This window comes from Carassius carassius, chromosome 35 (assembly GCF_963082965.1).
Source record: "Carassius carassius chromosome 35, fCarCar2.1, whole genome shotgun sequence".
In the NCBI taxonomy this organism is placed as follows: Eukaryota; Metazoa; Chordata; class Actinopteri; order Cypriniformes; family Cyprinidae; genus Carassius; species Carassius carassius.
In genome coordinates, this window is record NC_081789.1 from 22660183 (window position 1) to 22685765 (window position 25583).

Genomic DNA, 25583 nt, shown 5'->3' on the forward strand with positions numbered 1-25583 from the left:
CTAACGCTTCTGAAGCGGAGGCCTGGCTTCTGTCACTGGCCAGACAAATGGACTCTGCTTGTCCCGCTCTCTGTTTCACAGAGATGGGATTTACCTGTCAAGGCTGATATACAGTGTTTCCCCCTGATGTTAAAGGCTCACTGTAAATCAATTTAATCCTCACCTCCACAAACCAACCTCAGGTTTGTCACAATAAGGAATAATCCACCGCTTTTGGGGCTGCTGCCAAAACATAGATTACTTTTGTCGTAAACAGTCCACTTTTTTTCTCATTCTCTCCTGTTTGGGTCACTTCTGGTCTACATTCAGATTCATTAATTATGACAGGGAATGTCTTGCTTTTGTGTGGCACCAGATGCAATGAGGGACAAACAATTGAAACACTGGTTTATATAAACAGAGTTCAGAATGAAATACTAGTGTACTGATTGCCGAGAAAATGTGGTATGTAAAACATTTCTTTATTATTTTGATTACATTGTATGTTTAATTAAGCAAATAGGATCCAGTTATCACCAATAACAATTTTCTATAAAATGTTCTTTTGGAGGTTCAGTCCAGTAATGAAGAAAAATATATTAATATTTTAGTTTAATATTAGTTTTGGTTAATTCATCTATGGAGTTGGAAGATCACATTTATTATAATACTTTATAATACAAACCTACTTTTTTTTTTTACTTTTTTTCTTTTTTTACATCTACAGTGTTGTTTAAAAGTTTGGGGGTAAGTAAGTTTTATTTAAGAAATTAAATAATATATATATTAAATTATATATTAAATTATATTTGTATTTCGACTTTCTATTTACCGAAGAATCCTGAACAAAAAAAGTTTTAAAATTGAAAATAGATTTTAAAATTGTAATAATATTTCAAATTATTTTCTTCTCTTAGTTCAAAATCATTTTTGCGAATTTTAACAACCCCAAACTTTTTAACTGCAGTGTACTGTATGTAATATATTTGTTGAAATGATTTGCTGGTTGCAGTTTAAATGGGCATTTAATTTGTTTACTGACTAAGCCAGTTCTTAAATCTGTATTTACAGTGCTGGTGAAGGAGGGAAAGATCTGTCCGTTTGTGGCCTTCATTGGACGTGGAGAATGTAACATCCTCCAGGATGTGGGGTCATTGATAAAACCTGTTGACAAGAAGGTATCAGGAGAAGCAATCATACTTTGAAACAAATGACAGAGCATATTCTTATTTTACTGCTTTTTTTGTCAGCAATGGTTGTGTAGATAGTGTTTAGTGTTTGTGAATTGCAGGGCTGCAGGATCAGATTCGTGAAGGTTGGTACGCTGGGTCCAAAACAGTCATTTGGAGAGGTCAGCATCCTACTGAACCAGCCGTCCCCTTGTACTGTTATCACTGCCACTGAAGTTCATGGTGGAATCATTCAACCAGAATGCCTTAAAGGTCAGTCGCTACACTTTACTGCTTACTACCTGCACGGAGCAGGGTAGCCATGACATTACACCTCAAGAGGTAATAGCTTTAAACTAACCTTACATGAACTCACATACTCACACAGTAATGCAAATTAAGTATCCAGCTCATTTAAAACATTTGTTTGTATTCTGCTTTGTATCTGAATGAGTTTTTGTTTTTAAACCCATGCACAGGACTGGACTCAGTGACCACTTCTCTTATACTGCAGACTGCACAACCAGTTTGTGGAAAGCTCAGTGAGGTAACATGAAAGGATCTTTAAGAGCAGGGTTGTGCAAAGAATTTAATAATAAATAATAATAATACTTCTTATTGATAATTATCATTATCAACAAAAAAAAATTAAAAATAATTTAGGGATGCACTATATTAGTACCATGTCAGTTAACAGCTGATGTTACTGTTTTTTTGTTTGTTTTTTCTAGATATTGGAAATAATAATAGTAATAACTATTTTATTAGTATTATTGTTATTTGTTTTATTGTAATAGATAATTAAATAATAATACAATAATGTTGATTAAATAATATAAAAAAGTATGAAAATATTTAATTATGAACAATATTTCATGTATAATATATTTCATTTTTAATAGAATTCAATTCTTGTCAAAAATAACTGTATTTAGATTTAAAAAAAATCTGTCTAGCCAAAATTATAATAGTGGTTCTTTTAATATTCCTAAAAGGAATTGAACATAGTCACGCAATGGAGTAATTTTGTAAGTCCAACACAACAACACAATGGACTCATTAAAAATAGACTGCAGTGTTAGAGCATTCTGGAAAATAAAATGTTCTTCCAGCCGTGGTCCATAAAATGCAAGTTGCAGACATAAGGTTGTTTCACCTTGAGGACTGTTTGCTGCTTTTGTTTCACATGTCTGTTTTTCTTTGTGCAGGAGGAAGTCTTGAAGGAGTTCCTAACACAGGAGAGGATGAAGAAATGGGAACATGAGAAGGTTGTTCTCTCATTCTTCTTTCTTTCTGACCCTTTAACTCATAATATGATGTGTGTCCTCCTTCTGGGTGTGTGTTGTCCGTGGAGAATGACCAGCAGAGTGAATTATAGTGCCAAACCCTTCTGGAACACTCTCAAAAAAAAAAAAAAACTGAAATCAAGCAGTGAGTTCATGAGATGCATAAACTGTTCTTACTCCCAGACACCCGTTCAACATCGACTCCAGACTCTGTGTTCACATGCTAGTTTGCCAAGCATGATAGCACCCACATGCTCTGATATGTTACAGAATGCTCCAGTTTTCTTTGGTAAAAACGCTTTCCAGACCAGCTTTATCTTCTGGACATTTTATGGTAGAGATTTTATGTCATTATACCTTAGTAGGCATTTACACACAGCAAAAATGAGCTGGACTTCTTTATTTACACACGACAGCATCAACAACACATGTATGAGAACAAAAACTCAGTAAGACAAGAGAAGTAAAAAGTCGCATAGCATGATGCTGAGATGTTACAGTAATACATTTCAAATAAAAACTATCCATTTTACATAGTAGTTTGTGTTAGTAGTGTTTTTGCACTAATGCCAGACCTGTCATTCATTGTTATTAATAATTGTATTTTTTGGTTTGCATCTGTACAGTAACAATTAAAAAATAGAAAGTAATTAAATGAGATGAAGTACCTGTCAGCTGTAGAGTATTTCATTGATCAGATTATCCTAAAATAGGCTTTACAAAGTGGTGATTATATAAACAGTAATTTCCGCTGTAAAATAAATGAAAACTGTTCTATATCGTTAATGGTGACACTCAAATATTCCTCTCTGGCAAGCAGATCTTAAGTGTGTGTGGTCCTGTATGGAGCTCCCAGCACTAATAAAAAGAAGAGACTGGTGCTTTGAGTGTGTGTGTGTGTGTGTGTAAACATTTCCCTGTGATTCTCGGAAGTGCTTGCTATAAATGTTTTTCAGATGTGCCTGTATCGCTCACAGTATGTAACTGTGCCATCGGGAGCTCTCGTTCAGGTGTAGCTTTGTAGTTCTGGTTATGTGCTTGACAGGCTGCAGAGTAACAGAATAATGTGTCTTCTTTTCTCTCTAGAATGTCGCTACTTTTATATCCTATATGGAAAATGCTCCTTGACTGGTTCTGCATGAGAGCCAGACTGCATCCTAATTCACACACTGTGTACCTGAAGTACTATTAGAGTTTGGATGGTTGGCATAGGCCAGTTAGTCTGGTTTGTAACTTTTAAATCATTTTCTGTGATTTATTATGTTTTATGTTATTTTTTATAGCAATATTTATTTTGTTTTTCAAGAGTATACATGTGTATATATAATTATATGTAAATGTAATATAAACATTTCCATATACATACATATAAAATACAAATATTTACATGTTAATCAGGTCAGTTTTGATCAAGAACAATACCTCTGTGTAACTAATTAAACTCCATAACTATGGGAAGAAGGAGGCGGGAACCGGCGGACAATCAAATTGAAAGCTTTAATAATCAAAATAAAGACAAAACAGCGCCTGGTCCTCTCTCCTCCGTCACTGTCGTCGCTCCGGTTTTATATCCCTCCATCTCCTCCGTGGGACTCGAGACCGGTGGGTCGAGCAGGTGTCGCTCATTTCCAATCACTCCCCCGGCCTCGCTCCTGTTCCCACGTCTCTCGGCCCCGCCCGATACGAGCTGCTTAAGCTCGGTTTACTCGTGCAGCTAACATCTCCCGGATATTTTCCAATTGTATTAAAATGTCATAGTCAACATTTTGATTGATAACTTCATCTGCAAGAGTCAACAGATCTTTTACTGTACCATCCTCAGCCATAGCTTGTGATGTGAAAAACAAGAAAAAGGTGCCAAAATTAGAAAGACCAAAGAAATCGAGTTTGAAAGGCGACGCCGCCCACTGAGTGACGTACCCACAACCATAACCCTGAAAATGAAATGTGGAGGGAGGAAATAAATTAACAAATAAATACACAAATTAACAAATAAATAAATACATAAAGAAATTAATTAATAAATATATATATATATTCATTTATTTATGTTTAAATATTTTGAGTAATTCGGTCCTTCATAGTATAATAGCGTTAAATAATAAATAAAGTAATAAAAATAAAAAAATAAATATATATATATATATATATATATATATATTATATATATATAGTATTTATTTATGTATAATATATTTTTTAACAATTCTTAATAATGTCAAACAGTCTATTAATTTAAATATGTTTGACTATAACATAATGGACATAATGGGTAATTATAGTCGTTATAGTGTTTTTTTTGCATCAGTATCAGCAGTATTGACCTTGGTAGAAAACAAAGTAACGGAAGGTGTAATGCAAGGGTTTGTGGGCAATAGTAGCCCAAAAAGGATTCACACCACAATGATATGTCATCCAGGTAGCATACCATTTTCATATTTGCATGATTTGGCACACATTAATCCTAATCTCAATTTTTTTTGGACAGATGGGATGCGATTTAGGATGCAGCCATTCTTTGAATCTTCCATATGGTACTGTACATACTCCACTGATTTTGTATGAGATCCAGGCTTTCTAAACTCTCTGGAGTCATGTGACCTCACCCCACTCTTTGCCCCTTGTGCATTCACACCTGTTTCTCATTCTCTCATCATTGCACACAACGAACAGCATATACTAGGCCAACAGAAACACACCCTTTATTACACTGTAATGATATAAACTCCATAACTATGGGAAGAAGGAGGCGTGAACCTGCGGACAATCAAATGAAACTTTAATAATCAAACTAAAGACAAAACAGCGCATCAGCCCCTCACGGACGACTGACGCGCACAAATAAAAATCAAAACACAAACTAAATCCCAGGCCTGGTCCTCTGTCGTCCTTCACTATTGTCGTTCCAGTTTTATATCCTTCCATTTCCTCCGTGGGCCTCGAGACCGGTGGGTCGAGCAGGTGTAGCTCATCTCCAATCACTCCACCGGCCTCGCTCCTGTTCCCACGTCTCTCGGCCCCGCCCCACTCGTAACATACACATTTTTCAAACGCGATGTGATTTGGAGCTTGTATCATCTGTTCCCAGTGTAGTTTGCTTCCGTCAAGGGTACCCGTACCAGGCTGGAAAAATAGGTTAATGTAAATAGTGGCTGGTCTTCGGCAGCCAGTGATTATTCAGTTTAATGGTTAATCTGACAGATAAACTATTAAGAGTGAGATTTACCATTAGTTTTCTTGATTTGTATTTTTTTTAAATACAGTGTATTATATAACGATTTAGATTATATTTGAATTAATTAAAATGTATGTGGCACAAAAGCAGCCGAAACAATCTGATTACAGTGTAAAGGGGTACAAGTCTTCAGTAATGTGAATTTGATTATACTTATTCCAAATATTACTGGACTGATAACCAAAAAAATGTTCAGAATTCAGAATTCTAAACACAAAACTGTCGAAAAGGCGCCATAAAATTAGTTTTTTGTGCACTTTGTGTGAGGAATAATAAAGAAATCGTCTCTAGGTTACGTATGTAACCCTAGTTCCTCGAGGGAACGAGACGCTGCGTCGAAAGCGCTTTGGGGAACGCGTCCAGCGTACGCGACTCTAAATATCGTGTGTAATCAGTCCAATGGAAGGGCGTGACGTCACCGACGGGGTGACGTAAGCGACCAGGAAGCTATAAAAGCACGTGCCACGCAGCTGGCGTCAGCTTCGAGTACCAGCAAGCGCCGGCAGGGGTGCCGGGGGTCCGAGATGCAGCGTCTCGTTCCCTCGAGGAACTAGGGTTACATACGTAACCTAGAGACATTCCTCTTCAGGAACTCGAGCTGCGTCGAAAGCGATTTGGGGAACGAGTCCTAACGCCGCCAGACTACCAAACCCCTGCCTGGTGTGTATCCGAAGAGCACAGTTCAGGACAGGAGGACAGAAGCGCCTGGAGTGACTGGGATATCTAGGCCATAGAACCTAACAAATGTAGAGGGCGTGGACCACCCCGCAGCGTTGCAGATGTCCAGCATGGATGCACCTGCTAAGAAGGCCTTAGAGGCCGCCATACCCCGAGTAGAGTGAGCCTTGGCTCCCGACAGCGGGGGACGACCAGAGGACTCATAGGTAACGTTGATAGCCTCGACTATCCAACGACTAATAGTCTGCTTAGAAGCAGGAGAGCCCCTCTTGGGGGCACGGTAGCACACAAGCAATTGGTCAGTTTTTCTCCACAGGGCAGCTCTGTGGACGTATGCGTCCAGTGCTCGAACTGGACACATACAATTTAGCTTCGCCTGGTCGGGCTCCCGAAAGGGAGGAGGACAGAAGGCCTGCAGCACTACAGGTCGTGGTGTAACAGAGAGAACCTTGGGAACATATCCCGCTCGAGGGTATATGAACGCTTTAGTCATGCCTGGTGCAAACTCAAGATAAGAAGGGGCCACAGAGAGGGCCTGAAGATCTCCTACTCTCCACAGAGAGGTAATAGCCAACAGAAAAGAGGTTTTAAGTGTGAGATGTCTGTCTGAGATATCTTGAATAGGTTCAAACGGGGGTTTGCACATTGCCTCTAACACCACTACCAAGTCCCACGGGGGAATACGGGACCGTACTGGAGGTCTCAGCCTCAGTGCACCGCGGAGGAAACGTGTAACTAGGGGGTGTCTTCCCAAAGACTGACCGTCGAGAAGGGCGTGGTAGGCCGCAATGGCCACCACGTAGACCTTCAGAGTAGAGTGGGTCAACCCTGCAGAGAGCCTAGCCTGTAGAAACTCCAGAACTGTACCAACTGGGCAGTTTGCTGGGTCTAGCTGGCGGTCTCTGCACCATGAAGTGAAGAGCTTCCCCTTCAGGGCATACAGTTTCCTCGTAGAGGGAGCTCTGGATTGGAGAAGGGTCTCAACAACCTCAGTTGAGAGACCGGCTGCTAACAGTTGTGCCCCCTCAGGGGCCACACCCACAGCTTCCACAGCTCCGGGCGAGGGTGAACTATCGTGCCCTGCGCCTGTGAGAGTAAGTCTGTCCTGATCGGTATCTCCCACGGAGAGCCGTCGAGGAGCGAGACTAGATCTGAGAACCATACTCGGCCCGGCCAGAACGGGGCTACTAATAGCAGATGGGCCCCGTCCCGGCGTACTCTCGCCAGAACTCCCAGGAGCAGAGCGATAGGGGGAAAAGTGTACAGACAAAGCCTCGGCCAGGTCTGTACCATAGCGTCCAGTCCCAGAGGAGCTGGATGAACTAGAGAGAACCAGAGGGAACATTGTGACGTCTCCTGAGTCGCAAAAGGTCTACTTGAGCCCTGCCAAACACTCTCCATATCTGATCTACCACCCGTGGGTGAAGTCTCCATTCCCCGGGCCTCGGCCCCTGCCTCGACAGTATGTCTGCTCCCATATTTAACTTCCCGGGAATATATACTGCTCTTAATGAGAGGAGTTTGCTCTGGGACCACACAAGGATCTGGTGCGCCAGCTTGTACAAAGGGCGCGAACGCAGACCTCCCTGGTGGTTGATGTAAGAGACCACTGATGTGTTGTCGGTGCGCACCAACACATGGTGACCTCTCATGTCTGGGAGGAAGTGCTTCAGTGCACGATAAACTGCTAGCATTTCTAGACAATATTTATGCCATGTTAGATGGCGATCGCTCCACAGACCACGGGCAGGGTGGCCACTCATGACCGCACCCCAGCCGGTGAGGGACGCGTCCGTCGCTAGTGTCACACGGCGACAAGGAGCTCCCAGCACCGGGCCCTGATTCAAGAATCAAGGTTTCTTCAACATGTCTAAGGCACGGAGGCAGCGCCGCGTGACCTTGATAGTGCGAAGCGGATTGCCCCTCGGGGAAAATCCCTTGGTCTTGAGCCACCACTGTAGGGGTCTCATGTACAGCAGGCCAAGAGGTATCACGTTGGACGCAGCTGCCATCAGACCCAACAATCTCTGAAATTGTTTGACAGTGTGTGACTGGCCTTCTCTGACTCTCTTGACTGAGATGAGGATTGACTCGATACGAGCAGGGGACAATCGTGCCTGCATCGCGGTCGAATCCCATACTACGCCTAGATAGGTGGTTCTCTGAACCGGAGAAAGTACACTCTTCTTGGCGTTCAGTCTCAAACCCAGCTCCCCCATATGTGCGAGAACGACATCTCGATGTCGAACCGCAATCTGCTCTGACTGAGCTAAGATCAACCAATCGTCGATATAATTGAGAATGCGGATGCCCTGCATGCTCAGGGGGGGCCAGAGCCGCATCTACACACTTTGTGAACGTGCGGGGTGAGAGTGCGAGGCCAAAGGGAAGTACTCGATATTGGTAGGCTGCCCCCGAAAGCGAACCTCAGAAACGTCCTGTGTTGTGGAGGGATGGAGATATGAAAATATGCATCTTTGAGATCTATCGTGACAAACCAGTCCTCGGACCTGATCTGAGCTACAACATGCTTGATTGTGAGCATTCTGAACTTCAGTCTCATAACTGAACGATTTAAGACCCTCAAGTCTATAATCGGACTCGGCCCCCCATCCTTCTTTGGAACTATGAAATACCGGCTGTAAAATCATGACTCCCTGTCCTGAGGAGGGATCACCTCGATGGCCCCCTTCTCTAATGGCGCGTTTCCACCGAGTGGTACGGTACGGTACGGTACGGGTCGGGTCTGTTAACCATGATTTGGCTAGCGTTTCCACCGCCAACAGAACCCTTACTTGATAGGCGTGGTGTATTCCAGAAAGTAGTGATAACGTCACTTGATAGGCGTGGTGTATGACGGAAAGTAGCTTGACGTCATTCGATCGCGCGGGAAGAGGAAAGTTCACCGCAAACAACAATGGAGGACATACAGCAGATCCTATTCTTGCTTCTCGGTGTGTGGCTGTTTATCTCAAGGAAGAGACAATATTTGTTTGAGCAAAGGCTACATGCTGCAAGGAAAAACACAGCGGAAAAATACAGGGGAATTTGGGAAATTTTAATGAGCTGGGACGAGACAGACAACCGCGCGAGTAAAGACAAGGCAAGACAAACACGACGGCGCAGGCGGGTAAGCTTGAGCTAAGCTAACTTTTTTATGTCATGTATTAATGTATTTCGTCTTATGTGCTAACTAAGCAATATTGTTATAGATTAAATAACCCTACACTGAATAAATAAGTACAATAAGCCCTGCCTGTGAAACCAGATTTTAACTGTGCCAACTGTAAACTACAGTCTATTCATTAAGCACTATGAAGGTTACTTTTTAAGATCATTAAACTTTTACATGAATCTGTTGATGCCTATATTATTACAAGTGCAACACTAGTTGTGGTTAATGATAGATTAGAAGTATAATTTTGAGAAAATAGTTATATCTGTAAGGTATTTTTTCTTTGTGCTTTAATGACACCAAAGTTCCCTCTCTGGTGCAGTATATTAGATATTTTAACAAATTTATATATTCTATCGTGTCCAAGGGTAACTCTTACAATGTTTATAATACTTTATATAATACTTTATGTATTTTTTCATCCGGCGTATGATAGTTGCACTTTTAATTAAATGACCCACCATCACTGCGACATTGTATTAATCTTAACTTTTTTGTTTGTTTGTTTTCTAGATACTCAATCTGGTGCAAAATCAGCGCCGCAGACCAACCGTTTGGACTTTCAGCCGCTCAAATGACTGGTGGGATGTGATCGTTCCAGGATTCACACACACACAGTGGTTGAACAACTTCAGGATGTCTGAAGAAACATTTATATTCCTTTGTGCCATGGTGCATCCAGCAATGGAAAAGCAGGACACAAACTATAGAGAGTGTGTTCCCCTTAAGAAAAGAGTTGCCATTGCACTATGGAAGCTTGCAACCAACAGCGACTACAGAAGTATTGGCCATCTTTTTGGTGTCAGCAGAACAACAGTGTGTCGGTGCGTCCAGGAATTCTGCAAGGCATGTTGTTTGGTTGTTAGTTCCAGAACAAATATGTTTCCCTGACCAGCAGAAGTTCAAAGAGATGGCAGCCTACTTTGTTGCATGTTGTTATGTTGCATGTTGTTCGTTCCAGAACAGATATGTTTCCCTGACCAGCAGAAGTTCAAAGAGATGGCAGCCTACTTTGAGAACCGGTGGGGGCTTCCACAGTGTGTTGGTGCCATTGATGGGTCACACATACCCATAATAGCCCCAAAGGAGTACCACTGCGATTACTTTAATAGAAAAGGCTGGCATTCCATCATCCTGCAAGGAGTAGTTGACGGAAAAGGACTATTTTGGAGTGCATATGCAGGAATGGCTGGAAGTTTGCATGATGCTCGGGTTCTGAGACTATCTACATTGTGGGAGTTGGTCGAGCGTGGAAGCCTCTACCCAGCTTGCACCAGGAACATCAGTGGGGTGAATGCTGGCTTTTATGTGCTAGGAGACTCTGCCTACCCTTTGCAGAATTGGCTCCTAAAACCATTCCCTGACAATGGCCGGCTGACAGCAGAACAACTGACCTACAACAAAAAAGTGTGCAGGGCTCGGGTGGTGGTAGAAAATGCTTTTGGGAGACTCAAAGGAAGGTGGCGGTGCCTTATGAAGAGGAATGACAGCGACATCAAACTGGTGAAGTCCATGGTGTTGACTTGTTGTGCTCTGCACAATCTTTGTGAAAGGCATGGAGAGGATTACCAGCACGAATGGGATACACCTGTTGCTGCAGAGCCTGTGGTGCCACTGGCACAGGGTGCAGAGGAGGAGGGCAGGGATGTACGCGAGGGTCTGATGCGTTATTTGAACAGTTAAATCTGTTGTACAGATAGCAAAGGCACACCTGTGTAAACGCTAAGTTTTGATTTTATGGACATGAATAAATCCTTTTTACTTTTACCCTGCCTCTTCATATTTTGTGAAATATTTTTGCCGCTGCCTCTTATGTAGATGGTGTTTAAACATGAGGTATAATTCATTTTGGGTAACTATATCAAATGGCCAATCTGGTAACGCTTAAGATAATACTGCGCAAGTACACATAATTTACAGCATACCTTTTGGTAATTATAGAGTGTGTACATGTAATTATAGGGGAACAATTTATAATATTTGGTGAATAAAGGAGTAACAACCATGAAAAATACAAATAAAATGCAATATTTCATAACTAAGCTACCCAACTAAGGGCTAATTATTTTAATATTACATGGTATGTAGCTTATGACCTATTATGCTAAAAAACATGGAAAATTACAAATAATTTATGCAGTAATTCATGATTACAGCCCGGAAAGTACTGCATAAGTACACTGAATTTACAGCGTATCTTTCTGTAATTATTGTACATACTTTATAAGTACACGTGTAATTATAAGGGAACAATTTATAATATTTATAATATTAATTTATAATATTTGGGGTAAAGGACTTATTACTCTGCAATACCTATGACTGTAAAAATAAATAAATTCAGATTTTGTTTGCAATAAATGTAAAGTAACACATTGCTAACTAATTTGTATTTAAGGCAAGCATAATCTCCCAAATGGCCATTATGGCCAAGGTAGCAAACAATAGATGCCATTGACACCAGATGACAGGAACATTAATAAAACGACCTCAATTTATAGAATGGGTAAGGGAGGAATTGTGTGAGATGGCCATTGAACACAGGACACATGAGGTAATGAAAAAGTACTTTAATTTAAAAAGTCAAACAAATGCTATTGACAAAAAAATGAGCTGTGCGACAGAAAAAAGGTTTTGTAAACAAGTGCAAACAAAAATTAAAAGTGCAAACAAAGTAAACGAGTGCAAACAAAAAACTAAATAAGTCCAAAAAAATTAAACAAGTCCAAAAAAGTAAACAAGTCTAAAGTGCTGTGTGCAAAAGAGCACAAGTGGCTGGATCATGGCACAGGGTTGGGGCGACTACTCAACGCCTGCACCAGCTGACTGAGCGTGCCGAGGATGGCCTGATTGAAGCTTGCAGACTGCTCCATGTGTTGGCGAGTTAGTTCAGCCTCATGCCGCCTTGCCTCACGTGCATCCTCCAACATAAGTTCGAAGCGCCGGTCACGGCGTTCCTCCATCCTCTCCAACCACTCCTGCTGCTTCTCATCAGCTGCCTGCATCTCAACCAGGGCCGCATGAACATCCTGTTGCCCCCTTTTCCTCTTGCCTGGAATGCAAAAGAGACAGGAATGTTGGTTTGTTTAGCGAAGCATTTTGATCCTTGTGATTTGAGCCAACCAATATTATGGGGAGATATCTACAGTACTACAATACAATGTCTAAATTGGACATGTATATATTAACATATGACGATAATGAACTCATGATACAATATTGCGATACTCCACGACATATGATAAAAGGTAAAAAAAAAAAATTATTGTCGATTAAAATGAAAACTTGGATATTACATTGTGGGTTTAAATGGATAGACTTGGACTTGGTGCTTGTAACCCAAGGACAATGGTGACACCAGAATAAAAATATTCATGATTCTGAAGCTGAAAATACTGAATTATTTTAGACGAATATTCTTAACGTTCTGGTAATAAGACATTTGCCATTATGAGGACCCACAAATATTCCCCCATTGCATTAGTATACATCATAAGCAACATTATATAGTAATTTAATGTAGTACTGACACTCTGAAAACATGAATTTTTTCTCACACAGTAATTTTTATTTTGGGAGAACTATCCATGATACATATTGTCAACATCCACAATACGTATTGTTGCGCTTTTGTATTGCGAAATATATTATGGCACGATATATTGTTACACCTCTAGTATATATTATTACAGTATTATACATTTCTTTTCAATCTGGTGTTCATGTCTTACCGATTGTAATACGCCGAGGTTCACTCGAAGTTGATGGAGCAGATTCTGGTGGTGGTGTCGGGGTTGATGTCCTGGCAGGCGAACTTGAGCTTTCAAGGGTGGAAATCTCATCAAGTGCCTCCATTTCCTCCTGACAGCTAGGATGCTCAACTGAAAATTTACAAAAGTCACGTTAATAACACAAACGGCAACAATGCGGTTGAGATAAATACAGAACATACAACGTAGTAGGACTGAGTGGGTAGCCAAACAAAGCATTTTTACTTTGTATAATAGTAAAAATTTTCAGTTTCTTGCATTTAATGCGGCACTGCTCGGACGTCCGCTGGTAACCCTCGACAGCCATCCTCTCAGAAACATGCTGAAAAACCTTTTCGTTTCTCACCATGCCATCGAGTTCCCTTTGCACCCTTTCTTCACCGATGATACCCAAGAAGGTCTGCACCTCCTGGGTCGACCACGGTAAAGTTATGCTGCGCGGCGACATTGTTGCGACGTTTTTGTAATTTAAAAATGGCGCCTTGTGTGTTGTGTCTGTCCCCTTGCGGCACGCGCAAATGACGATTCTCTGTCAACCAATCAACGTTCTGCAGTGAGTCTAGCTCCACCCTTTAGTACCGTTCCACTGTGCTAGGTACCCCAACGGAAGGGTACCCAAAAAGTGGTACGGTACGGTTCGGCTTTTTGGTACCATTCTCAACTTTTGGCAGTGGAAACGCAAATAAAAGGGTATCGACCCGACCCGTACCGTACCACTCGGTGGAAACGCGCCATAATAGGGTTTTCACTTCCTGTTCCATAACCAGACCCTGCCTGGGGCCCACTATCGTGTGAACGACCCCGTTGAATATAGGCAGCACGGAGCCGAACTGAATGCGATAGCCTTTTTCTACTATATGCAGGACCCAACGAGATACATTTGGCAGTAGTTTCCACGCTGCTAAATAATCTACTAAGGGAATCAGTCTCTCGAGACTGACCTCTGGTGTAAGAGACCCCCGCAGGGGCGGCGAGCATCCCAGCCCCGCTACACGCACGGGCGGAGGATACTGAGAGCGATGCTCGCCCGGGCCGCTGTGCCCTGGAGCACTGGCAGGGCCGAGAATGGACGTTTCCACGACCTGGCGATCTCTTCATGCAGGTCGGGAAAGAATGGAAGGCCCCGGCTGGGAGGTGGCTGACTCGCGCGCAGGAAGCGTTAATCCAGCTTGCTTCTCTGCGGTTCAGTTGACTTTTTGGCGGGCCAATCGATGCTTAATTTGGCCACCGCGCGAGTAACCACCTCTAAGAGCTCCTCATACTGTAGCGAGTGGGGTGGCGAATCCCTATCGAGCGACTCCACATCGACCTCCTCGGACGAAGAGAGGCGGAGCGTCGATCCCTCACCCTGAGTGGAAGGAACCGCTGTGCGTGCTTCCGACTCTAGGGATTGGGTGCCGGATCTGGCAGAAGTGGAAGGAGATAGGGACTGGCCCGTCTCCATTCCCTCCACCAGATCAACTTGCGAACCCCACGAGTGCAGCCGCCGTTCTGCCTCGGCAGAAGCGGGACCAGCACCGTGGGGAACGCTGGCGAAGGCCCCCTCCTCGAAGAGGGCCCTCCGGGAACGAAGCAGCCGCACCGACATTCGCCCCCTCGAGAGCCGACTCAGCGTGCTTCGGACCCAGGCAAACCACGCACAGGTTGTGTGTATCCCCACCCGTTATATATCTCGGGCAGGGAGGAAAACACAGCCTATAACCCGATTTGGAATCGCCATCAGAGTGCTTAACTTTCGCCTTGCTTTTTGGCATGTCTAGGAGCTCTTTTAACTGGACAGACAACAGTAAATAAGACTCACAAGACGGACAAATGACATTCACACACAGAGCGCTTGTTGAAAGACGCGAAGCTGACGCCAGCTGCGTGGCACGTGCTTTTATAGCTTCCTGGTCGCTTACGTCACCCCGTCGGTGACGTCACGCCCTTCCATTGGACTGATTACACACGATATTCAGAGTCGCGTACGCTGGACGCGTTCCCCAAAGCGCTTTCGACGCAGCTCGAGTTCCTGAAGAGGAATGATTTTTTTTCAGTTATTATATTATATATATATTATTAGAGTTTTGATGTAGTGCTCAAATTTCATTCTCACTCACACAATACCATTAAAAAGTTTTTTTTTGTGATTTTTAAAGAAGTGTTTTATTCCCAGCAAAGCTTTTATTTGAATAAAAGTAATATTGCGAAATAATCTTACAATATTTCTGTTGTTAATATATTTAATATTTTTATTTTAACATTAATTATATTTTAATAGTATTAATATGAAAAGTTGTGCTACTTAATATTTTTTTCTGGAAACAGTGATAAATGTTTTTAGGATTTTTTGATGAAAAGAGAGTTCAGCAGATTTTTATTTTTTATTTTATTTTTTTACATAATAGAAACCTTTTGTAAACATTGTAAATATTATTTTTGTTCAATTTAATGCATCCTTGGTGTATAAAAGTATTTACTTTTTCTTTTTTAAACTTACTTACCCAAAACATTTGAACAGTTGTGTAAACTAAATTTGTTTGTTGATTTAAGTAATTTTGAATAAAAGCACCTCTTATATACAGTAAATAAATATAATTAAAATGCATTACATTTGATTCTGTGAGAAGCAATGTAGTTTGGCATTACTGGAATCAAACCTACACTAAAACAGCATGTTTAGCAGCAATTTATTTAATTGAAATATATTTAAATATAAATAAGGAACATGAGGGTAAGTAAACAATAGATTTTACATTTTAGATGAGCTATTGCTAGAGCAAGACCTCAGACTGTACTCACAAAGTTTTTTTAATTTTCTCCTTTATTGGATTATGTTCACAAAGTACCTCTGGAGTCGGTTTATAAATATGAATGAACTCAAATATGAGGTGTAGGAAAACAAAGGACATATATTAATGAATAGAGAACATAAATCATGCAGACTCCTAAGGGCGAGGTCAGTGTGTGTTTACCATCTGTGTAATATGTGCATGTTTTTGTTTAACCTTTTTTGGCCATGTAGCATAAAGCAAACAATATTATTATAGTCAGATAATGTAAAAAATATGTATAAACGCTGGCGGCTTGTAAACAGTCTCTCTCTGGACGGACTCATTTGTCTTCAAGCAGACACTGTAAATCTCTGTAATCTGTGTCATGTATTTAGGGGTGTCAGACGGAAGGTTTTTAAAATGACTTATGGGCTTGATACTAAACACATGGCACTGTGCAAATTATACTGATGGAAAATAGAAACACTCCTGTTGTTGGACTTCATTCAGACTTTATTGCTGAAATAATAATAAGGAAAAGAGAATAATGGGAGGAAATGGCACCGTAAAATGATCAGAAAAGCAATAAGAGCCTAAAACACACCTTAGAGTCAGTGTGACAGCATTTACAGATCATCTAATACGTATTGAATCCTAAATCTGCAGTGCTCATTGAAATCGGTTGCATTGTGATTGACTGGCTTTATGTAACTTTCAGTATTATTAAGATAATATAATTTTGCTTTTCTAATTCATCCAAAAACCAAGTGACATTCACAATGCACAAGATTGATATAATGAGTGCTTTTTGAGGATGAAATAGTCACTTGATTATGAATAGGAAATTATTGCATGTGATTGCGAAATAATCATAGGTTAGCAGCGTCAAAATTTTAAAAGATACAATAAATTTTGTTTGAGCATGTCAACTTGATATCCACAAGTAGAAATGTGTATTTCAGACGTTTATCAATTGGGCTTTGAGAAAATTTGCATATATTACTTTTGAATAGGCAGAAATTTTACAAACGTTGTTTAAAGGGGCCATGACATAGATTTTTATTTGTTTAAATTTTTTAGATATATATATCTTCCTTGAGGTTTGCTTTAAATAATTAAATACATGCTTTGTTTATAAAGGAGGATGTTTTAACTTCAAAACTTGCAGGATGTTTTAATGGTACAAAGACCTCTTATATGCCAAAAGATCAATGCAAATTTGATCATTATTACCTCTTTAATAGTGTTTTCTGTACTGTAACCATTCATGGAGGCTGTCATTTTCTATTATGCTGGAGTTCACAATTGATTTCTTTAGCTTGTTGAACTAGTTGACACCAATTTTGTAGGTAAACAACATGGCTGCGTCCGTCCAAGAACGAGACAGGATAAACCAGTTTTCTGACCAGCATAAAAATTCAGTTGGAAATTAGTTTTCCTCAATGATTTGTTATTTACGCTAAAATGTTCTGGTTTTAGATTAACTGTGGCCTTTTTCTTACAGTGACCAAAATTATTTAATTAAATCTCTTTTTAAAGATGATTAGACATTGTTCCACCTGAATATCATTAAAAGTGCTTCTAATCATCGTAGGTATGATTGAGAAAGCCTTGATGCACAAACGTTACTCTTGTCTTATCAAAGGGATTAAAATGGACCACCTTTCGTAACAGTACAATTCATAAGCTATAGAATCATGATGCTGATAAAATAAATAATCTTTTTTTCTCTCCCTCAGAGGAAGATACTTTCCGATGCTCTGTTTTATAATGGCGTTCATCCAGGAAGAGGCAAATGGGCTTTTAACAGAGGACCAAGAGGAGTAACTGGGAAATCCAAGAAGAGCATATGAACTTTTGACAGATAAACACACACACAAATACAAATGCAGTTATATAAGGGGTTGCACAGACTAGTTCTGCCACCTCATGAGAGCAAAACGCTTTAAGTGAATTTTCAGATTTGCATAATTCCAAATATATTTGCAAATGTCTTTGGAATAAACATCACAAGAAATGTGAAAAGAAACTGTATTGTAGGTTCAAACATATTTAAGTGAGAAATTTCATATATTTTCAGATAAGATATTTCAAACAAGGAAACATATGTATTTGCAAATGCATTTAGAATTAATTTCATAAGAAAAATATAAATTTTTCAAGAAATTTCACAATTATATATTAGAAAAAAAAATTATATATATATATATATATTCTACAATAAGTTTCATAAGAAAAATATGCATTTGCAAATAAAATTACTGAATTGTTCAAAGTGTTGCAGTGTTATGGCTTTACTTTTTGTAAAGTTTATAACAGTGAAAGCAGTATGCAAACTCTCATTTCTCTCATGCACTCCATTATTGCAACATGTCAACTAGTAAACTTGAGTAGTCATGCAAACACTAAATGATGTATTTCTGAGCATATCTGCTTCCTTCATGAAGAAAGCCAGGCTGCTGAATCCCAGGGAAGACACGCAGACCTGTCCAAACTGTTATCTTGTGTTTTTGCTGGAAGTGGTGTTCTGGATCCCACTGCTGACACCCACTCCAGAGACACCGATACAGAGAAGCAGACCTCAAGGGGTTTATTTCCTTCACCACAGCATTATAATCCTTCACCTTCCGCCTTTTCAAAAGCCTTTAGGTTTTGACAGTGTGCAGGGTTTTTCGGCGTGCAGCTTTCTAGAGGGATTTAAAATACAGAAACAGAAGGATGCAATTAAACCCATTTGGATCGACAAAACGGGATGATCCCCAGGTGCGTTTGCTTAGCCCAGCCAAGGGTGAATCAAACTTGTGGGTGGCCACCAAATCCACAAAGATCCAGCTACATCACTGACTGACTCCCTGTAGCCTTTCATATGAAGCACTGTGCTTTTCTTGTCATTGCCTCTCATGTCAGAGTCACATCAGTTACAAAGGTGCAAATAAGCTTGTCAGTTCATTTTTTCCAATGCGTAAGCATGTGGATGTGTTTCATGTTGTGATATCAGGCTTGGGTGAGTATTTGCAGACTAGCTCTAAATAAGGAAAACTGTATTTTTAACATCAACATATATAGTAAAGGCAACAAAATGCTCTTATATTATTGTTGTATCAACCAGACAGCCATGTCTTGCATGCATGCTATAAACTTTGGTGATTTAGCTCTTAAGCTAAATACTGTTGCAACTGCCTTGTGTCAACTCATATCTGACAGGCCTTAAATTAATAAATCTGTATGGAAACTCCTAGCCTAGAATATTTTAAGTCTGGTTAGATTCAATGAACTTTAACTGTCCCCATTGGGGATGTCTAATCTCTGTTTCCTGAAGGAAAACAGCTCAAATTCTTTTTATAACCTTAAACAATTATTTAGTCTACGTCTGTCCTTAGATGATTGTGTCCGACCTTAGATCACTGACCTTGCAGGGTTTCTGTGATCTGGTGACTGAGTGTAGACTAATGTTTTGTTTGGATGATCGATTGGTTTTGATCATCCTTGTTTGAGTTTCTGACTGCCTAATTTTATTAAGTACCTCCAGACAAAATAAACAGTTAAACTGGTTGTATTAGATGTCTTAGCAAAATGCTAGATGTTTTTTAATGTTTCATTTCAAAGTCTTTACTCATGGTTTTTCCTTGCTTATGTAATAATACTCTTGCAGGTGAACGTTCATGGAAATATTTTGGCAGGTGGAGCATGCATATTTTTCCATTTAGTGCATTTGTTTGGAAAAGGTTATTTGACTTCCCTAGAGAACAGATGTCGGAGATGCTGAGAAGTTGTTGTAGACATGCTTCAGATGACCTCTGACCTTTCCTTTGAACCTGGAACTCATGGAAATCCAAGGTACTTCCAATAATACAATGGTAGTACCATGGTACCTTTTGTAAGTGCATTGTACATAACCTGTGTTTTGTGGAAATTTGCAGTAGCAGTGCAATGGTAGTTTTGAACTTAACTTGGGATGTAAATACCATGGTACATGATTTTGCAGTACCATAGTATGGTCATCATGGTAGTACTGTCACCATTTTTGTAAGGGATCGTACTGATGGTACTAATGGTAAATATATATGTATTAGTGTGGGACATGTCCAAAAACCATGGCATTTCCATAATATCATGCCCAAAACTGTGGTATGGTCCATAGTCCTTTATTTAAACTTGGAGTAAGGAATACCATGGTAAATCTCCAAATTGTGGTAGTGTTATATATCCAAAATTCTTGGATATATGGATGCATTGCCATAGTATTTATCCAAAACACCATGGAACTATCATGGTAAATAATCAGAAAAATGGTATTGCCATAGTATATATTCAAAAAGCTATGATAATACTAGAGCTGTCAAACAATTAATCACATCCAAAATAAAAAGTTTTTTGTTTAACATGTGAGTTGTACCATTTATATTTATTATGTATATAAATACAAAAACACGCATGTATGAGGTATATTTAAGAAAAATATGTTATGTAAATATATGTATTAGGGCTGTGAATCTTTGGGCAGGCAACGATTCGATTCACTTTTCATAGGGTTTCGAATCGATTCAAGAACGATTTTTGCAAATTTAGAATGATTCGATTCGATTCACAATTAAATTAGATTCGACTCGATTATAACGATTCGATTCTGCACTCTTTAAGTGCATTCACTGGATTATTTGAATGCTTAGTCAGGGGGCAAATTACACCAGCCTTTATGGCCATATAGGTTAGAAAAAAAAAACTTTTGTCCATTGTTAGATGCTAGTTTAATGATGCTATGGCATGACATGAACACTGTACAAGGTCTCCATTAATTTGTGCGTGAAGTAATTTAATGTGTATATATTTTGAAAGCATTGAATCGCTATAGAAATCGCGATTCATTCGATTTTTAGCATTTTAAATTGTTTACTGTCCGAGATCAGCGATTCACGATTCAAAATCATGTTTCAAGATCGATGCATATGAATCGTCAGGGTTTGTAATCAATGCATCCAGAAAATGAGTGAATCGTTACACGCCTAATATTTATATATAGTATTAAACATATGCATGTAAATATTTTTTACTGTATATGTGTGTATTTTTATATACATAACAAATATACACAGTACACACACATATAGTCTGCGAACAAAAACTTTTTGGATGTGATTAATTGTTTGACAGCATTAGTACTGTATTGTACTGTAATCTCCAAAATATGGTATTTTTAAAACACGTTATTGCCATAGTATATGTCCAGAAAGGCATGCTTTTACATTTTGAATCTCCAAAACATAGTATTTCCATAATATACAGTTCTGTAAATTAATAAATCCATTTCAAAAACATGGCATTGTCATACTATTTATGTAAAAAGTAAGTACCATGGCATTGCAGAGGCGATCCAGCCTCTCTCAGTTTATAAACCGTTGTGTATGCTAAACAACATTAAAAAGTTGAAGAAATCCTCTCTACAGGAACTAGTAAATGTGCCGTAGGTGTTTTACAATGTTCAACTTCATTTACCCCAAGACTCGTGACCTCATAATTAATGTTTGCCAAACAACAGGAAGCTGATATTTCACAGACACACACAAACACACATGAACGCTCCCGGTGACATTCACCATTGTTTTGCCTCTGCCTGACATGAACGGAAATAGTAATGGATAAGCAATGCAATTATCCTGGCGCTGTGCACGTCTCCCTCCAGACCAAAACCTCTGCAGCCTGCAGAACATCCATCATGCTGCCTCCACCATCACCACAAATACCTCACATTCAAACACAGCAAAGACGCGGTGAATCCATCTGCCCTCCCCATCCTCCTCAGACCATTAGATGCTTATCATCTGTGTCTAGAAGTCTCACGCCATTTATTATATTTGAATACATGACGTCGTCAGGAATTGTTTAGCATCTTGTTTCTTTTCAAACGCAAATCAGTGGTATTTCTCACTGTTTTTATACCAGTTCAGATTCAAGACAATACAAGGCTTTCTTTTGTGTCCCTTTAGGAAGAAGATGAATGAATGCAAATCAAGATTTTGTTCACTTTGTGATGCTGATTTCTGTTCTTCATATGACTCAGTCCCATCTGTTCCGGTCATATCATGTTCTGATACGTGTCATATCGGGGAAGGTTGAGACGTCCTGTAATTTTAGATTTTGTCACAGTTTATGGTTATCTGATGTGGCATCACCCATCTCCACCTCGCACATCTGGAAGCGTACGTCAATAACAATAATAATAAGAGTCTACATTGATTTTACTTTATAGCTCAGTGCTAGCTATCATTTAAATCAAAGTTTGCAAAGGCATGAAGTTTTTGTAGGAAAGTCTTGATGTCATAGCCTACTTTTATTCAACATGAAATAGAAATGAACTCTTCTCATCATCAATAACAGTCTAAAGATTTTTAGTAATATTGTATTAGTATATTTTAGTTCTGTACACTACAATTCAAAAATTTTCAAAAATGCCATTTAAAATTATTTCTATTTCAAATAAATGCTTTTTCTATTGTAATGGCCGCTAAAAAAAATCAATTTGCCATTGCAGGAATAAATGACATTTTAAAATGTACTAAAATATAAACTTTTTAAAATAATATTTAACAATATTTTTGATTAAAATAAATGCAGCATTGTTGAGTATAAGAGACGTAAAGGGTTAGTTCACCCAATAATCAAAATTATGTCATTAATAACTTACCCTCATGTTGTTCCAAACCCGTAAGACCTCTGTTTATCTTCGGAACACAGTTTAAGATATTTTAGATTTAGTCTGAGAGCTCTCAGTCCCTCCATTGAAACTGTGTGTACGGTATACTGTCCATGTCCAGAAAGGTAAGAAAAACATCTTCAAAGTAGTCCATGTGACATCAGAGGGTCAGTTAGAATTTTTTGAAGCATCAAAAATACATTTTGGTCCAAAAATAGCGAAAACTACGACTTTCTTCAGCATTGTCTTCTCTTCCGGTCTGTTGTGAGATTTCAAAACACATGCCATTTAGTGAAATCCAGTTCGCGAACTAATCATTAGATGTAACCGGATCTTCTCAAGTCAATCTTTTGTTCGTTATCTGGCTCGGCTCGGTGTTCATCTTCAGTTCTCTCTTCACAGCAGTTTAGTCAGTGTACTGTTTGAGTAAATGAATTACTCCGTGATATTGGTTTGTTTAAAAAAAGCTTAAGTAATTTGTTAAATAATGCTTACTGGAGACGCCAACCATTTTAAACGATTCAGTTCGATTTGGTGAACTGATTCAAGAAGATCCTGTTACATGGAATGATTTGTTTGTGAACCGGATATCACTAAATGGCCAGCGCTATCTCACGACAATTCGTACTTATTTTACAATGTGGCTTATTCATATGAATTTGTACGACCTCACTTGCACGATTTTATACGATTTGTCTAAACTCCAGTGATGGTTAGGTTTAGGGTCGGGGTTAGGTGTAGGTCATTAGGACAAATTCATACGAATTGTGCAACTCGTAAAATACGTACGATTTGGCAAAAATCTTATGAATTTGTACGAGTGTGGTCGTACGAATTCTTACGAATAAGCCACTCTGTAAAATATGTATGAATTGCTGTGAGATCGGGTTGAAATGGCATGTGTTTTGACATCTCACAACAGCCTGGAAGAGAAGACCATGCTGAATAAAGTCGTAGTTTTTGCTATTTTTGGACCAAAATGTATTTTCGATTTTTCAAAAAATTCTAACAGACCCTCTGATGTCACATGGACTACTTTGATGATGTTTTTCTTACCTTTCTGGACATGGACAGTAGACCGTACACACAGCTTCAATGGAGGGACTGAGAGCTGTCGGACTAATTCTAAAATATCTTAAACTGTGTTCCGAAGATGAACGGAGGTCTCACGGGTTTGGAACGACAAGAGGGTGAGTTATTAATGACATAATTTTGATTATTGGGTGAACTAACCCTTTAATTCAAAAACATTTCTGGTTGTATTTAGCTCACTAAAATGATACATTAAAAGATCTCCTCATGATGTTTAATGACCTAAATAGAGTTTAGTTGCTTTATAATCAATGTCTGTTAAGTCATTTTTGCTAGTGTATGATTTTATTTATAAATATATTCTTTAAAATTTCCTGGTTGTCTCTTTCAGGAAAATACTGATGACTCATTCTGCACTACACAGATTTCTGTCCAATCAGATGCTTTCTAGAATGTGAATGCCCCTCCCCCTCGTACAACATGCAAGATAGCGGCACATCATGGGTCATGGCTGATACTGAACCAACTAAATCTGTTTAATTGTGATATGTCCTAATTAACACACAAAAAGAATATGTTTCTTGGAGTGATCATAAAGCTCTTTGTTTATTAAAAATGTCTATTTCTGTACTTTGAAGGAGAAGTTTTATTAGCAGACAGACAGCATTATTGGTCGGGGTTGGTGTAGAATTGCCATTGTGTCACAGACAGAAGTTCCCAATTCAATATTTTCTTTGTTCATTAAGTCTGGAAATGCATAGTCAGGCAGTCATTCAGGAGCTTGTATGAGGAGCAGTGGTTAATGCACCAGGGCCTACAAATTAGAAAAGAGGGACAGAGAAAGAGATTGATTTACCAGCAGCCCCACTGATCAAATCCATTGAAGGATTCAAAGAAAATTAAAAAGTCAGAGAAATAAAGGAAGACAAATCTTAATAACCCGCCTTTGTGTTAATTTTCTCCATACACATTTGTTGTTGTCCCTGGGAGTCAATAAATAGCAAAGGGGGAAAGTAATGTAGAATTAGCTAAAGATAAAGAAGTATTTGCTTTCACTCTTGGCTCTTTTCCTACATTTATATACTCAATGGTGATTCTTCATTGAAAATATACTTTAATCTCAAACTTAATTTTGTTCCTAGGAAACATCCCTCAGGTTGTGCATACTGGTGCAATCAAATTAAAATGCCTAGCTGGAAGCAAGCAAAAACTATCAGATTTGATTATTTATTTACTCTTTTTCTTGTTTAGCTTCATTAGTTATACATGTTAAGAGAGCTAACACTTTTGTTATTGCTCATATTTTGAAGGTTAGGGATTTAAACAAGCCTATTCTCAAATATTAAACTTCAGTGTGTAATTCATCCCACTCCATGAGACCTCTAATCATGCGGCTTATTAATGGGAGTTATGATATTACTTTTTTATTTTAAAGCAGATTTATGAATTTGGTTTTGACGAAAGAAAAAAAAAGTTTTCTGTAGGCTTATACTATGATCTCAAATATTATAGAGAATTGACTGCAGTGTTGTTATGGTTTACGAAAACTAAAATATTAAACTTTAATATTAAAATTGCTGGCTGAAAAACTGAAATACTCGGGTGAAAAAAAAGTGCACTTCCATAATGTGCTCTATTTTCATGCACTATTTGTATTTAATATACTAAAAAGTATTATTAAGTACTTCTAAAGATAATCTTATGAACATACAAGTGTACTCATTTTGAAAAGTGTACTGACGTTTTGAAAAAATGTTTTTCACAGGTAAGCTTACATTTTTAGAGACGTTTTATGGCATTATCCTGATTATGGTT

At 39.0% G+C, this 25583-nt stretch overlaps 1 protein-coding gene across 1 annotated transcript in view; it reads left to right on the forward strand.

Annotated features, from left to right (window-relative positions):
• Window positions 1-19239, forward strand: part of cnbd1 (cyclic nucleotide binding domain containing 1) — a 58265-nt gene extending 39026 nt beyond the window's left edge. The window contains exons 9-13 of the mRNA XM_059524990.1: window positions 1051-1157; window positions 1271-1421; window positions 1628-1695; window positions 2357-2416; window positions 17785-19239. Of these exons, the coding sequence (XP_059380973.1) occupies window positions 1051-1157; window positions 1271-1421; window positions 1628-1695; window positions 2357-2416; window positions 17785-17898 (500 nt within the window). The 3' untranslated portion in view covers window positions 17899-19239. The remainder of the gene's footprint in view (window positions 1-1050; window positions 1158-1270; window positions 1422-1627; window positions 1696-2356; window positions 2417-17784) is intronic.
• The last annotated feature ends 6344 nt before the right edge of the window (window positions 19240-25583 follow it).